The sequence below is a fragment of the Alligator sinensis genome, unplaced genomic scaffold (assembly GCF_000455745.1).
Source record: "Alligator sinensis unplaced genomic scaffold, ASM45574v1 scaffold1367_1, whole genome shotgun sequence".
In the NCBI taxonomy this organism is placed as follows: Eukaryota; Metazoa; Chordata; order Crocodylia; family Alligatoridae; genus Alligator; species Alligator sinensis.
Genome location: NW_005843096.1, coordinates 286,609 through 302,282, shown reverse-complemented (window position 1 = coordinate 302,282; position 15,674 = coordinate 286,609). Strand labels below are relative to the sequence as shown.

General features: G+C 44.4%; 1 protein-coding gene across 7 annotated transcripts in view; it reads left to right on the top strand.

The window, feature by feature from the left end:
• Positions 1 to 3,530: 3,530 nt before the first annotated feature.
• Positions 3,531 to 15,674, top strand: part of TDRD15 (tudor domain containing 15) — a 17,773-nt gene continuing 5,629 nt past the window's right edge. The window contains exons 1-3 of one of the 7 annotated variants that reach the window (XM_014526596.2): positions 3,531 to 3,661; positions 5,283 to 5,359; positions 13,123 to 15,670. In XM_014526596.2, coding sequence (XP_014382082.1) covers positions 13,128 to 15,670 — 2,543 coding nt within the window. In that variant the 5' untranslated portion in view covers positions 3,531 to 3,661; positions 5,283 to 5,359; positions 13,123 to 13,127. Of the gene's footprint in view, positions 3,662 to 3,740; positions 3,765 to 4,117; positions 4,131 to 4,196; positions 4,230 to 5,282; positions 5,381 to 13,122; positions 15,671 to 15,674 lie in introns of those variants that run through there. The other 6 variants (XM_014526597.2, XM_014526598.2, XM_014526602.2 and 3 more) reach the window with 6 other exon arrangements.

Here is a 15,674-nt window from a genome sequence, read left to right as displayed (position 1 = left end):
AAGTGGTTACATCACTCACTTAGGAAGTGGAAATATGTAGGGTCAAACCCCTCCGTTGTCTTTGTTCTTTGTGTGAGTGCATTTGTGCTGGGGCCGGCATTGTCTCCACTCTTGTTAAAGTTGTATCATTGCACAAAAAACAATGCAAGATTCCTTGGACAAGACAGGGAGCCTGACTCAATAGTCTAGTGGTTATGATACTGACTTTGGAGGAGCGAGGGGATCCTGGGTTCTAGTCTCTGCTTCCGTGTCTCTCAGGCTGCATCCAGAAATGCAGGGGTAAATTTGCAGCGTGGGGCCAAAATTTGCTACCGAGATTTCTGGCCCCAGCTGGGCCCAGCCTCCAGCTCTCCCTGGCTGAAGGACCTGGGCAAGGGCAGTATGCCCATTGAGAGACAAATTGTCCTGCAACAAAGTGCATGTACAGGGGTGTGTGCTGCAGCAATTTGTGCTGCTGCAAGTGCACGCCTCTGCATGTCTGGAAACAGCCTTAGTGTTTTACATCAAACAGACATAGGGGTAAATAGGGAAACAGCCCTTCAGCTGAAGTTGGGGTCATAATTAGCAGGTCACAGAGCTGAGCCCCCTCTGTTTGGCTCAGTGAATCTTGCATTTTTTAAAACTCAATGGAACAGTTCAGCACTAAAGCAGAGTGCCTCTATATCAAATAGCTTATATCCCAGTGTTTAGGGTATTCTCCTAGGAAGCAGGTTTGAACTCCATCAGGCTGAGGAGAGAACCAAAAGTGAGTCTCCCCCTTCTGGAGTGACTGCTGTCACCTAAAAGTAGGTGCCACCCCCACAGTTAAAAGGCAATAGGGATCCATAATGATAAATTCCATCTTCAAGTGACTGGTCCAAATTCGATTAATGCAGAGTTCCTAGAGATAGTTAGCTGTGTTAGTTTGAAGTCAGACAGAAAGCGCCAACTTCTACAGAGTTCCTTGAAAATAAAAGTAAAATCTGACTATCTGCTAGCTATTGCTTGATTCAACCACGTAAACAAAATAAATTCAGGCAAACAGCTTCAAAATATCTTGAGAAATGGAAAAATAAGAACATAAGAAGAGCCATCCTGAGTTAGACCAATGGTGCATCTAGCCCAGTTTCCTGTCGCTTGACTGTGGCACTAGTAGATACCATGAAAGGAGAGCAGATGAACAGGGCACGTGTACAGCCCGTCTCATAACCTGGTATCCATAACGTTCTTCCTGACATCTATAACCTGAGCACAAAAAGAGATTCATAAATGCCTTGTCAAGCAATTTTTTTGACAATAGTAATACTATCCCACCCCTACAGTGGCTCCTAGCCAACTTGCATCAGGATTTTATTTAATTACGTCCCAGGCCTTGGTACTTTTAGATATTATAACTGCACCTGCTGTTAAGTCAGTAACAACTGGGCTATCCTCTTCTGAGTTCTGGTGTGACAGTAATCTCATTCATTCTGGTGCGCAGTTGTTGTCTGGTCTCTCCTACACAGACACCCAAGCAACCTTGTCTGCCTATGTCCTTAGACCAACACGGCTACAACCTAAACCCCTCATACATAACTAGATATTTATAGGAGAAAAAAATTACAGAAATGTGGCTTCAGTTCACTGTTCCAATTTCAGTTACACTTTACCACTTATTTGATGTATTCCAAGAGTTTCCTAAATGCTGAATCTTTTCTGAGCTCTGTTAAATGACTTAAGTGAAATCATAGGCGCTGGCTTTGTTTTTTTGGTGGTGGGTACTTGGAGACAGAGAAAAAAAAACAACCCAAAACAGACCTGGCACTTTATTTTTAACTTGGCACATTTCTGTGTCAAGCCCCAGGCATACCCAGAATAGGCAGCGTGTTACTTCAGCCCAGCTTTGCAGCATCTGTAAAGATTGGGTGCTTTAGTGGGGCTTTTATCTAATAGCTGGTTGAATCAGCTTTAGCTAAAAGCACCAAAAAGCCCGATTTTTACAGATGCTGCAAAGCTGGGCTAAAGTAATGCCCTCCTTCTTCTACTAAAGCACAGGGGTTTTTTTCATTTTTTTTAAGCATGGCTCTGTGGGTGCTGAGCACCCACCAATTTTTTTCAGTGTGTGCTTCAGCCGCAGAGCACCCACAGAGTCAGTGTGTATGAGTGAAATCACATAATGTGTTTCCTGGCCATATTTTCAGTTAAATAATACACAACAAAAAGCCTTGAACCAAACTAATTAATGCTTGAAGAGGAGAAGGTTGTGTTATTCTATGGGAGAAGTAAACTGGGCTCATACAAGGGCAGCTTTATTTTTTTTTATATTAAAAATAGAGGGAAAGGCAGGTGGATGATGCACATCTAAACCCTCTGTTTTAAGGAACTGAAATATTTGAATCCTGTTTGTTATCATGAAAGGTTTAATTGCAATAACCAAAAACGCCAACAGTTTAAAGAGAGCTAATTCAGGTTGGCATGACCTTCCCTTTGATTTGGACAGAGCATACAGTCACACTTTCCAAATCAGGATATTTCCATGAACTGTATGGGCAGCTTTTATCTCTCCCAACTTTCCATGTTTAATTTGCTCCAAGCCAACATCCCCAATTAGAAGTGAGAGTAAACTGTGGAAAAGGTGAGGGCCGCTTGCTTGGAGATTACCATGCCCAGAGTAATTTGTCCCAGAAGATGAACTTTGTTATACAATTATTAACATCCAGTATTATGTAGACAACTTGAGGTCTAGCCAGCTATTTGCAAGCAGGTTTTGTCAGTGGAAACCATCCCAACAGGTTTTGAGAGATTTTACGCTTTGGAGCAAGACAGCCTCTGCAGGTGCCTCTCAGCCCAACTTTTCTATACTTCTGCGATTCGGATACCGGTCTGTTACTGAACTGCCCACACTGCAGCATCTTGGCACGGGGACGAGCCTGAGCAATGCAGAGGGGCCTGGCACGAAATGCCACACGCATGTCTAGCTCCCCGTATGGGAACGAGCCGGCAGGCTTCAGGCCCAAGATTTTTGGGACCACCCCTGAATGTGCCTGGTCCCGCAGACAAGCTGAATTAAAAAATCAGGGAACGTCAGACGGTTGTTTGTCAATTTTATGTCGATAAAGATCTATACAATACCAATGACACTGAAAAATGGAAATGGGTGAAAGTGGAAGGGGCTGGCGACAAACCCCGGTGACGGGTAGGTGTGAGCGTGCTGGGACGGCCCCTCCGGGTACCCCCAGGTGCAGTCCAAACCCTGCTCCCCAAACCTAGGGCTTGGGCCAGAAGTTCATTACAAGTACATCTAGAAATAAAACTTTTCGTTCTTAAGGGAAATTAGGAAGAGGTTGAAAAGCAGAGGTGACGCTGTCCCCCCAGCCCCACCCCTGCCAACAGGGCGCGGACAGCGCCCAGCCCACGTGTCCGGGCACGGAGGGCAGCTGCTCCTCCGGGCGTTCTACGCGCCTGTCAGTCACTACAAGCCCCGCCCCGCGAGCGCCATGGCCACGCCCCCAAACGCGGAGCCCTCTCCCGCTTTCCTTCCCTCGCCCCCGCCGCGTTCCGCGCATGCGCCCTGCGCAGCGGCCGTCGCCCGCACGGGTGGCCTGCGCTGCCATTTTGGCCGCGCGAGGCGGCGCGCGCTGGCTGGGAGTGGCTCCCTCTGCAGCGTGTGTTTGTCACCGGCCCCCGCGAGCGAGGAGGGCGGGTGGGTGTGACGTGTGCGAGGACCTGGGGTATATGGGGGTGTGTTGGTGTATATGTGGGGGTGGGGTATATAAGCGTGATGTGTATGTGTGGGGGTGCAACTGGTATGTGTATGACGGAGGCATGTGGAGGTGGAGTATGTGTGGGGGAGTGGCGTGCAGTATACGTGTAGGGGGTATGTGTTTGGGGTGCGGGTAGAAGTGGGCATGGGTGTGATGTGTAGTTTATATGTGGGAGGGTGTGACGTGGCTTGTGTGTCTGTGGGTGTGTACAGGGTATTTTTTCTTTTAAAAAAAGTCATAGTTATTAAAATGCAAGACTGGAAATCCATCTCTTCACAGAGGCCACAAGCGAGCAGTTGCTCTGGCAATCCTTCCCTGTGTCCTGGAGGAGGCAACAGCCCCCTTAACCTGTGGTCTTGTGGCTGTTTGCAGGGGGTCCTTTCTGCTTGCTTCAGTTTGGGGGCTGCGGTGAGAGTTGTCTGGCCGGTGAAGTTTTTTTTCTGAACAACACTTTGGGGCTTTCAGGAGTTGTCTTCCGTTTCTGAAGACCTGCAAAAGTGCTTAATAGTTAGTTTTTAGTGATATAAATGAACTTGTTCCCTGTCATAACATAATCTAGTGCTAAGTAAAAGAAAAAAAAAAAGGTTATAGTTAGGGACCTACTTAATTTGTTGCTGAAGGAATTTTTGCGGCTTGGCCGCAGCATGAAGAGCCAATTTCACGGGCATTTCCTGGCAGCCTTGCCCCATAACACTGTTTGGCAAAGAGACCCCAGGGGGAAGGAGGGACTAGGGGACTCTGCTCTTCATGCTGCCCTGCCAACTGGTGCCTTCCCCTCCGGGGCAGGCTGCAAGGCAGCGAGGACTGCTGGCTCTCACTGGAGAGCTAGCATTTTGTTTTTGTCGAGGTTTTTTTAAGTTGATTTTTATGGACAATTGCGGAATTTGTAGTTTCCATGAAATCTGCAAAATAGTGAATTAAGTAGGTCCCTAGTTATAATTCTTTTTTCTATAAAATGAGCTAGCACAGTAATTGCCACTGTGACATTGGTTATTTTAGTTGCTCATTTTGTTTCCTCCTTTTCTATGTTGTTGACATGTTTATTTACATGGTAAGTTTAGGAGGTAGCTTTTAATTTTTTATATGAACAGTCCTTCATATAGTGGTGCCCCATTCTTGCTTCACAACGTGGTGGTAGCAGTGTGTGTTATGAATGCATAAGAGTAGATGCATATTTCCTTCAGACAAAAAAAAAATTGTTTACTAACGAATTGCTACGATGGATAAGGATTTTTATAGGTGATTATGTTTTATTGTACTAGCAGCCTGGTTGGGCTAGTTTTAAAACAACTTTTGACTGCAGGGCATTCTTTATTCAGAAGCTTGTCTGAAACTATCCTAACCATGTAGTTGGTCCAATAAAAAATAATCACCATACATCTTTGCCTCGTATTTACTTATATGAAATGTATTAGCTTTTCTTTTATAGCAATTATTTTTACTTGTATATTTTTTCTTAAGCATCTGAAATGCAGTGAATGTAGTATTGTTGGTGCTGTGCCCCTGCATTTCAAATTAACAGTCTTGAAGTTTCATCCTGATCCTTGTTTCATTCTCTAGGCACAGCTGTGAAGTTGGTAAGGAAAGAGGCTTTCTACCTGTTCTTTTTGGATGGACAGGCTGTAGTACCTGGACTGGTGAGTTAAGAGTGTGCACAGGTAATTGACTTGTCTGTTTTTTGGGGTTTTTTTTCTTCAGACAACTGGATGTGTTGGGAACAGGACTGGTCCCTTTTACCACTTCTTTTCTGGTAAAACAAGTCCATTTTAGAATCCCCTTGGGCATTTTAAAGTTACCTCTGCAAGGGACTCTGAAGAACTCAGGACTACTCCATTCTCCATTGAATGTCCTGACCACCAGGTTACAGAGTCAGGCTATTTTTTGTTGTTCTCTCTTGGCAAGTGAAACTTGCTTTATTCTCTGCTTAGTGGGACAGTTTTAACAGTAGTATTGGAGAGTATGCCTCAACCCAGAATAAAGGTCAGAGGAAGAAATTGAATCTAGGTTTCTAAAATATTGGCAAGAACTCTGATAAGTAGGCCACAATATATGAAAGATGAGTACTATCACGTTATTTTGGGCATATCTTACAAGAAAGTGGCAGTTACAACTTCATTTTTTGTAGAACTTAACCTTATATTAAGTGTACACTGTAAATTCCTATTGGACCCAGCGCTTGTGGAGATGTAAACAGAGGAAGACCTAGTCTCTGGATCCCTGTCAGGCTTGGATATGAGGTAGGTTTTGTCCTTGTAAGCCTGAGTTGTTTCTGGCCACGTGCAAAAGGAGTAGTTCACCTATCTGGGGGACTTAAAGGTAAACTCCCTGAAACAACTATGGCCTTAGATAAATTCTGGTTAGGTGGTATGTGAAGTGAGAATTTCCGGGATCACATTTTGGGACTTGGGTACCTAAATTCTGCCTGAGTCTCATTGTAGTGAAGGTTTAGGGTGTGGCGCAGTGCATCAGCTCTGTATTGCTCTCATCTGTTGTTTTGAGCAACTTATTATCTCAAATACTTGATTCAAGTGATTTCAAGACCACTTGGAGAGTCCAGCCCTCCCTTTTGTAAATCTTTTAGTTTATCTTAAATTTCTACCTCATTTGTCATCTTCTTCACCCCATCCCTATCAAGTCTTCCTCATAGTTCCTTGTTTTGGCTGTTTTAAATATATTTATATTTTTGCAGTAGTGGGAATCTCACTGCGTAGGAGCTATAACCTTTATACACTAGCAGCAGGTCATCCTCTTGATCCAAGTTCCTTGCAGAGGTAATTTAAAAATGCTTGAGGAGATTCTATAATGGACTTGTTTTATGACAAAGGAAATGGTAACAGGGGCCAGTCCTGTTCCCGTCACCTCCAGTTGTCTCCAGGTTTCCTCATATTTTTTTCTCAGTTCTTTGCTCCAGCAGTTACTAACAATTCTGCAGAATCATGCCCATTTGGCTTTGTATCCAGTATTAAAATCAATAATAAATAATGCATTTATTAAACTTTTTAAGAGATACTAACTGGGCTGATAATTCAGTTAATACAAGTTGTAGCAAGTAAAAGTGTGTTTGCCCTGTTTTTTGGACTATCTGCAAATTACTATACAGGCCTATATTTATATATCAGTAGTGTTCTCAGAAGATTACTATTAACTATTAGGCTAGAAGCATCTCTTTAAGACAAGCTTTTGTTCTGAATAAACTAAGCCTTAGGTTAACAGGGAGCAATTCCTAGCAACTTGTTTTCAGACAGTGGGAAAAATAGACTAGACAGACTTTGACTACTGAAAATTATTAACTAAATATCAGTCTTATTTTATAGACTTTTTTTATATTACTCAAATATTGTAAAGTTACACTATATAACATTACAAGATCATAATCACTATTAAGTCCTAATTAGGGGTGCACTGATAAGAGATTTTTTGGGCCGATACCGATGGCCTATATTTAATGAGCACTATTGGCTGATACTGACCTGATTTCTGATATAAGGCCGGGCAACCTGGAGAGCAGTGTCCAGCTGGTAAGTCTGTTGTGGCAGAAGGGGAGAAGGAAGCAGCATGGAGCAGGGGGTGGCATGCAGGTTGAGGCCCCAGCCATGGGGAAGGGAGTGGGGCTGGGGCAGGAGCGGGTGCTGCACGGCTGGGGCGAGGTGTGGGACAGAGCCGCAAACAGCTTGTCCGGTGGGTGCTGGGAAGGGGGGTACGGCTCGCACTGCTGCATGCACCCCGGGAGGGCATAGGGGGTGTGCCCCCTGATCTGCATGCAGGGCAAGGGTGGGCTACTGCTGTGGTCTGGGGCTGGAGGCGGTGCTGAGCTCTTCCCAGCGAGGAGTCTGGGGCTGGGCTGGTCTGTGCTTGGGGAGGGTGCTGGTGCTGAGAGGGGTCTGCAGGGGAGGCCTGCACTCTGCACCCTGCTTCACATCCTCCCTCACTGCTGGGGCCTCGATCTGTCTCCCCCCCGCCCATGTCCCTTTCTTCACAATAGACTTAGCAGCCAGACTTGGCTGCTCTCCATGGTGCCGGGCTGTGCTCCTGGCCAGCTGCATGCTGTGTGGCGGCTGCATGCATGCATGGGGCACTTATCAGCCACATTATCAGACACATAATTGCTGATACTATCAATATTCTGTATATCGGTGCTGATCCAATATGGGACAGATATATTGGTCAATTTCTAGTCCTAATCCATCCTGAACTTGAATGTTGGTTAACTGCAGGTTAGATTTTTTTAAATAAGAGATCTGAAAAATATTTAATAAAATTAACCAATATATAGGTACAGTAGAGAGGAATTAATATATTATAAATAGCAGGGGTGTAGGTTGTAGCCATGTTGGTCTAAGGACATAGGGAGACCAGGTTCTTTGGGTAAATCTGAGATCTTTTATTAGACCAACTCATATAGTTGGAAAAAATATTCTTAACAAGCTTTTGGGTTTAAATACCCTTTGTCTGGCTGAGGAAGCATCTGCAGTTGGTGTGTGCTCTTCCTGGGTGGAATGAATAGTAAAAAAGTCAGAGGCTGGGCTGTTATGCATGCAAGACAAGCTATCAATGAAGATGTGAATTGAGGAGTCAGTGGGTGAGAGACAGGTTGAGGGGAGAGAACGGGGAAAGGGAATGAATGTAGCTGGTGAATAGTGGAAAGGTACCTGGGGACTCAGATGTCAGGCAGTTCATAAATCCAATGTCTATATTTATTGCATGATTTTTGTATCCAGGAGGCTGATGAAGTGAAGATCGTAGGCTCATTTGTGAAAAGTGTTTTGTAAGTTCCTTTTGAGGATTAGAACTGAGAGATTGGAGAGAGAATGGTTTTCTTGTGAGAAATGTGCCCCCCACAGGTAATTGGGGAACATCTTGTCTTTGATAGATTTCCAATGTGCGTTCATTCTGGTGCGCAGTTGTTGTTTGGTCTCTCCTACATATTTTCCATCAGGGCATTTGGTGCATTGGATGAGATGTATTACATTTCTGGAGGTGCAGCTGTAAGATCCAAGAATGCTCATGGTTCTGTTGTGAGGTGTAGTAATTGTGAGGGTGGTGGAGATACGTTGGCAGGTTTTACATTTTTTGTCCCGGCGTGGTCTGGATCCGTTTGGTGTGTTTTGGGCCATAGGAAGCTTGCTTCTGCTTATGAGGTGAGCGAGGTTCGGAGCTTGTTTGAAGGCTAGTGTGGGTGGTTCTGGGAAGATCTGTTTAAGAATTGGGTCTCCTTGTAGTATGGGTTGTAATTGTTTGAGGATTTTCTATCTAGGTTTGAGGGAGGGGTTTTCATAGAGTTTATAGACATTAGGGATGGAAGGGACCTCAGAAGATCAAGTCCAGCCCCCTGCCCCAGGGGCAGGAAGTCAACAGGGGTCATAGGATCCCAGCAAGATAAACATCCAAATGTGTCTTGAAGGCGTTCAAAGTAGGTGCTTGAACCACCTCCAGCAGCAGTCCATTCCAAACCTTGGGGACTCGGACAGTAAAGAAGTTCTTCCTTATGTCCAGCCTGAATCAGTCACAGAGGAGTTCGTGAAGTGCACAAGATCTGTGCCAGGGGTGGGCTATGCTTGCCAGCTCCTTGAGTGCCTTGGTGTAAGCTGTCAGGGCCGGATGACTTGAAGGTATCCAGCCTCTCAAGGTGTTTCTTCACAAAGTCAGCATTGACGGAGGGTAAGGAATTTCCGTCACTCAGGCCTTCCTGCCCCGTAATGGGCAGGGGTGTCACTTGGGACTGGTGAAAAACCGATGCAAGGTACCCATTTAGCAAGTTGGCTTTTTCCTGGGCGTTGGTTGTCAGTTGTCCCATCTGGTTTAGTAGGGGTCCAATGTTGCCCTTGCTTTCCTCTGGCTCCCCACATATCTAAAAAAGGACTTTTTATTGTCCTTGATACTTGTAGCCAGTTGGAGTTCAGTTGCAGCCTTGGCTTTCCTGGTTCGCTCTCTGCTGGTTCGGACCAGTGCAGAATATTCCTCCTTGGAGGTGGATCCCGTTTTCCATCCTTTGTAGGCCTTTCTTTTTAGACACAGGAGATATGCTAGTTCCCTGCAGAGCCAAAGGGACCGCCGTGCCCTTTTGCTGCCTTTCCTCCGAGATGGGATAGACTTTGCTTGTGCATCCAGGATCACTTCCTTAAGGAGCAACCACTCTTCCTGAACTCCTCTCCCCTTTGGGTTGTGGTCCCTTAGGGCCTCACTGACAAGCTTCCTGAGCTTGTCAAAGTCAGCGTTCCTGAAGTCGAGGACTTCTGTATTGCTGACTAATTTGCCAGCTTTATGGCAGACGGTGAAGGTGATCAGCTAGTGGTCACTGTCACCCAGCTTCCTTTTGATCGTTAGGTTGCTGATAAGGTCGTCCCCCATTGCCAGTACCAGGTTGAGCAGTGCTTTGTCTCTCATCAGCCCGTAGACTTTTTGTGTCAGAGCTCATCCACGCACATGAGAAAGCTTTGCGACAATTCGGATTTGGCTGAGTGCTCTTCCCATGAGATGTCCAGGTAGTTGAAGTCTTCCATGATAACCATGATCTGGGAGTGTGTGGCCTCGGACAGTTCACTGGTGAACTCCTGGTCAAGCTCTTGATCCTGGGTCGGAGGTCTGTAATAGATTCCCAGCATTGTGTCCCCTGTGCCATATCCCCCATGGATTTTAACCCAGAGGGCCTCCAGTCATCCACCCTGGGCACCAATGTCAGCTTGCAGAGACGCTTTCATTGACATAGAGAGCTACACCCCCGCCCCTTTGGTCTACTCAATCTCTCCTGTACAAGGTATAGAAGTCTATACCTGTGGCCCAGTAATGGGTGGAGTCCCACCAGGTCTTTGCTATCCCCACGACATTGTAATTATTTGTGTTGAAAAGGAGGACAAGTTCCTCCTGTTTATTCCCCAAGCTCCTGGCATTTGTGTACAGGCAGGCAAGTGTCCCTTTGGGGGCCCTTGCCTCCCCACAGATCGTTCCAGGGTTGGGGCAGGGGTGGGCTCCCTAAAGTGCTTTAGCCTCCTGGCTTTGCAAGGGTTGCTCAGCAGGCCAGCAGTGGTGGTATTTCCCCCATCCCCCAGCGGGCTTAGCTTAAAGCCTGGTAGAGCAGGTCAGCCAGTCAGGCTGAGAAGAGCCTCCTCCCCAGTGAAGAGAGGTGGAGGCTGTCCCTTCCCAGTAGCTCACTGCCTCTCTCACCAAAGATCAGACTGTGGTCATGGAAGCCAAAGCCTTCCCGATGACACCAGCGCCAGTCTTTGGTTCCTCTGGGGAGCCGGAGGAAAAGCAAGGGCAACATTGGACCCCTGCTATACCAGATAGGAAAACTCACTACCGATGTCCAGGAAAAAGCAAACTTGCTAAATGGGTACTTTGCATCAGTTTTTCACCAGTCCCATGGGATGCCCCTGCCCACTGCAGGACAGGGAGGCCTGGGTGAGGGAGATTCCTTACCCTCCATCAAAGCTGACCTCATGAAGGAACACCTTGAGAGGCTGACGGTTTACACCCAAGGGTACTCAAGGAGGTGGCAAGTATCATAACTCGGCCTCTGGCACGGCTCTTTGAGAACTCATGGTGATCTGGTGAAGTGCCCGAAGTTTGGAAGAAGGCCACCGTTGTGCCTATCTTCAAGAAAGCAGATCTGGCAAACTACAGGCCCATCAGCCTGACCTCTATCCTGGGGAAGGTCTTGGAAAAGATTATCAAAGAGGCCATCTGTAACAGACTATCTGATGGCAATATCCTGAGGGATACCCAGCACGGGTTTGTTGCAGGTAGGTCTTGCTTGACCAATCTCATTTCCTTTTACGACCAGGTGACCTATCACCTGGACAAGGGGGAAGAGATTGCTGTCATATATCTTGACTTTAAAAAAAACCTTCGATCTGGTATCCCATGATCACCTCTTGGCAAAACTGGCTAACTGTGGCCTCGATCTCACCATTATCTGCTGGCTAGGGAAATGGCTCCGCAGTAGGACCCAGAGGGTGGTGGTTGGCGGAAGTCAATTGTCGTTGTGCGCTGTGACCAGTGGGGTCCTTCAAGGGACTTGAGGGTCATGATTGACCACAAGATGAACGTGAGCCTTCAATGTGATGCTGCGGCTAGTAAAGCGAGCAAAAAGCTGGCTTGTATCCATAGATGCTTCTCAAGCAAATCCCAGGATGTCATTCTCCCGTTGTACTCAGCCTTGGTGAGGCCACAGCTGGAGTACTGCGTCCAGTTTTGGGCTCCAGAATTCAAAAAGGATGTGGAGAAGCTTGAGAGAGTACACAGGAGAGCCACGTGCATGATCAGAGGTCAGGAAAACAGACCTTATGATGAGAGGCTGAGCGCCATAGGACTCTTCCGCCTGGAAAAGCGCAGGCTCAGGGGTGACCTGGGGACCACCTATAAGTTTATCAGGGGTGTTCACCAGGATCTGGGGGAACATCTGTTCACCAGAACACCCCAAGGGATGACAAGATCGAATGGTCACAAACTCCTCCGCAATTGATTCAGGGTGGACATAAGGAAGAACTTCTTTACTGTCCGAATCCCCAAGGTTTTGAATAGACTGCCGCTGGACAAGCACTTACTTTGAACGCCTTCAAGATACATTTGGATGTTTATCTTGCTGGGATCCTATGACTCCTGCTGACTTCCTGACCCTGGGGCAGGGGACTGGACTCTGATCCTTCAGGGTCCCTTCTAGCCTGAATGTCTATGTCTATAAAGTACCTTTTTGTTACTAGACTGTCTTATTGCTAGGATGAATCTTATAAAGACTCATGCACAAGCAGCGCTGATACATGTAAGGAGGTATGTTTATAGGTATATAACTATAACATGGGTTCACAGAAAGATCTGAAAGAACAAAACAAGTTAACCTTTAAAATAATAGATCTGAACACTAAGCCTTCCTGATTTGTGGCTTATGAGAGCAGAATTTCTTTCAAGTTATCTAGTAGGCAAGAATCCACAACTCAGCCCCTAAATACTCTCCAAGGTATTTGTAGAATGACAGGCACCCAATTTGCCTGAGATGGTGTGAATATCAGAGAAGTAGCTTCTGTTTTTGTTTTTCTAAAAATATTGAGACCTCTGTGTCTGTAGATGTAGATACAAAAGAAACAGATGAGTATTTCTTAGGACCACTCTCTGTTATACTTCTAGTAGGGACATAAAATAAGCCAGAAATCATAGTAGCAAGTCTTGGAAGAACTCATTTCATTTAGTGAACAAATGCAGGCAGTGTTAACTGAGACTTGTGCCAAAGGTGTCCAGTTATGCAGACAAGTTGAATTTAAAATCAGTAAAAGTAAAATTGATATAAGTTTCTATGTCAAATGGACCAATAAAGATATATAGAATACAAATTACATTACAAAATAAAAATGGGTGAAAGAATGTGAATAGAAAAGAGGCAGATTCATAATTTTTCCTTGTTTTTCAGGTAAAATGGATTCCTTGTCTCCATCACCTAAATTTTTAGACGTGGACCTAATGATAAGTCATGTAGCATGTCATCCAAAAGAAATACTTGTGACATTTCAGGGCAAATCTAAGACAGAATGTGAATTTGACTACCATATATTACAAAATGAAATACAGCATGTATGCAAAGTAAAGGACAACATTGGCATTGGTGAATCATGTTTGGTAGAGGATGCAAATGGAGAGTGGCATAGAGGAAGAGTGGTGGAAAAGAGAGAAGAGGTCTGTGAAGTGTTTTTTGTGGATATTGGGAAACTGCTAATAGTCAACAAAACACACATTTCTTCTGTGAGTGGTCAATTGTTCCAGCTTCCTCCCAAGGTGCTGTATGGTGTTTTTGCAAATATACTTCCAGTTGGGGAAAAATGGTGTCCGAAAGCTGTGAATTATTTTTCTTCTTTAATAGGATTACGGATTAAAGGACATGTGCAAGCTATTTTGCCCTACCAGACATTTCTTCTTGAAGTGCCAAAAGTCACCAGTGATGTCCTTGAACTCCATTTAGGAAAACTTGTTGATGGACATTCTTTTCGTCTTATTGTAGAAATGTTAAAGGAATTCCCTCAGGGAGCGATTGATAACAAATTGCCAGATTTGCTCCAGCAAAAATATACAAGGCCAGATTTGTTCTCTCTCAACAGTGCTGAGAATTTATCAGATTTTCAACCAATTCTGGATAATCTCCTGCTGCCTTTAACTGTTGGCAGTATAGAGAAAGTAAAAATAACTGCTGCGGTCAGTCCAAGTAAGTTTTATTGTCAAGTACTGAAATGGCAGAAGGAACTGGAAGATCTGACAGCAGCAATGCATTTATACTATGAAGCTATCAGTAAAGAAAATATTCCATCTTGTGATAGTTTTGGAGTACTCTGTGCTGCCAAAACACAAAATGGACAGTGGCACAGAGGAGCAATACAGCAGCTCCTCTCTGCTGACCAGATAAAGGTCTGGTTCATGGATTTTGGCCACAGTGAAGCTGTGCCCTCCAGTTGTGTTCTGAAGCTTAAATCAGAATTCATTTCCTTACCAATGGTTTCATTCCCATGTGCACTGACATGTTGCAGTAATCAGAACGAAGCTGCAATGAATCTTCAACTGAAAGAATTTAAACAAGCAGTGGTATGGCAAACTTCTGTCTATGCATGCATTGATCTGTTCAGTGCTAATGAACGTTTATACTATGTTACATTACAAAGTAAAGAATCTGAAATTAATGCTAAATATCTCAAACAGGAAAAAGTAGCTGTAGCAGTTTCTGATCCTAATGCAGTTTTGTCCACTTGTGGTGAAAATAGTGTTTCAGGTACAAATGTTATTGGCAATACTGAACAGACTGGAAACTGCTTAATTGAAAAGAACTCTTTATCAGTCCAGTGCAAAATGGCAGAAATAAAAATAAATTCTAATCATGTTGCTTTTGTGAAGTATGTGTTAAATCCATCAGACTTCTGGATTCAGACTGCTGACTGTCAAAATGAGTTTCAAACCATGCTGAAAAATATTGCAGGTGTGTATAATGAATGTGGAATTAATGATAGAGTTGTTGAAAACCCAAAACCTGGCTTACTCTGCTGTGCCCGATATAGCAAAGATATGCATTATTATCGGGGTATTATCACTGAAGTGGTTGGTGTGAACGTTAGTGTGTTTTTTTTGGATTTTGGAAATACAGATATTGTGCCGTTTCATGATGTGAAAACTTTGCTTCCAGAGTTTTGTGAATTACCAGCACTAGCTTTGTGTTGTGAACTTGCTCATGTATCTCCCAAAGAGGATGTGTGGGTTAAAAAGGAAACTGATTTCTTTAAAAAGATTGTATTTAACAAACCACTCCTGCTTCATGTCATTGCGAAGCAAAATGAAAAGTATATTGTGAATGTACAATTTATGAATGGCTTGAAACAAATGAACGTTGTCACACTTATGGTCCAGGCTGGATATGCTGAGTACTGGGAAATGAAACCAAATTCTCTTTTGGACATTGTAAAAAATCCTCAACTTCCAAGTCCCCAGAACAAAAACAAAATATATAAAAATGCACAGGGCATGTCTGTTATACATAAAAAGAGTGAATCAGCAACCAGAAATACCTATCAAAACAGTCAATTATTAAACATTCTTCCTGCAGCCAACAAATCTTTTGCATCTTTTCCAAGTTGGGAAAGTGCTATATCTAAAATGCATCATATGGTATCTGGGAGAAGAGAGTCTATGAAGCCTTATAAAGAGTTCATGTTCAAACCAGGAACAGTTCTTGATGTTGTATGTTCACATATCAATTCTCCAGGAGATTTTTCGTGTCAGTTACGAAGCAAATTGCCAGAGCTGATGAACTTGATGGAACGAATTCAGAATCACTATGAAGTGCACAGCAGTCCTTATACAACTGGACAGATTGCCTGTGTTGCCAAACACTCCAAGGATGGGAAGTGGTACAGAGCATCCATTGTGAAACAAATATCTAAAACTGAAGTTGATGTGATATTTGTAGACTATGGAAATCGGGAAAGA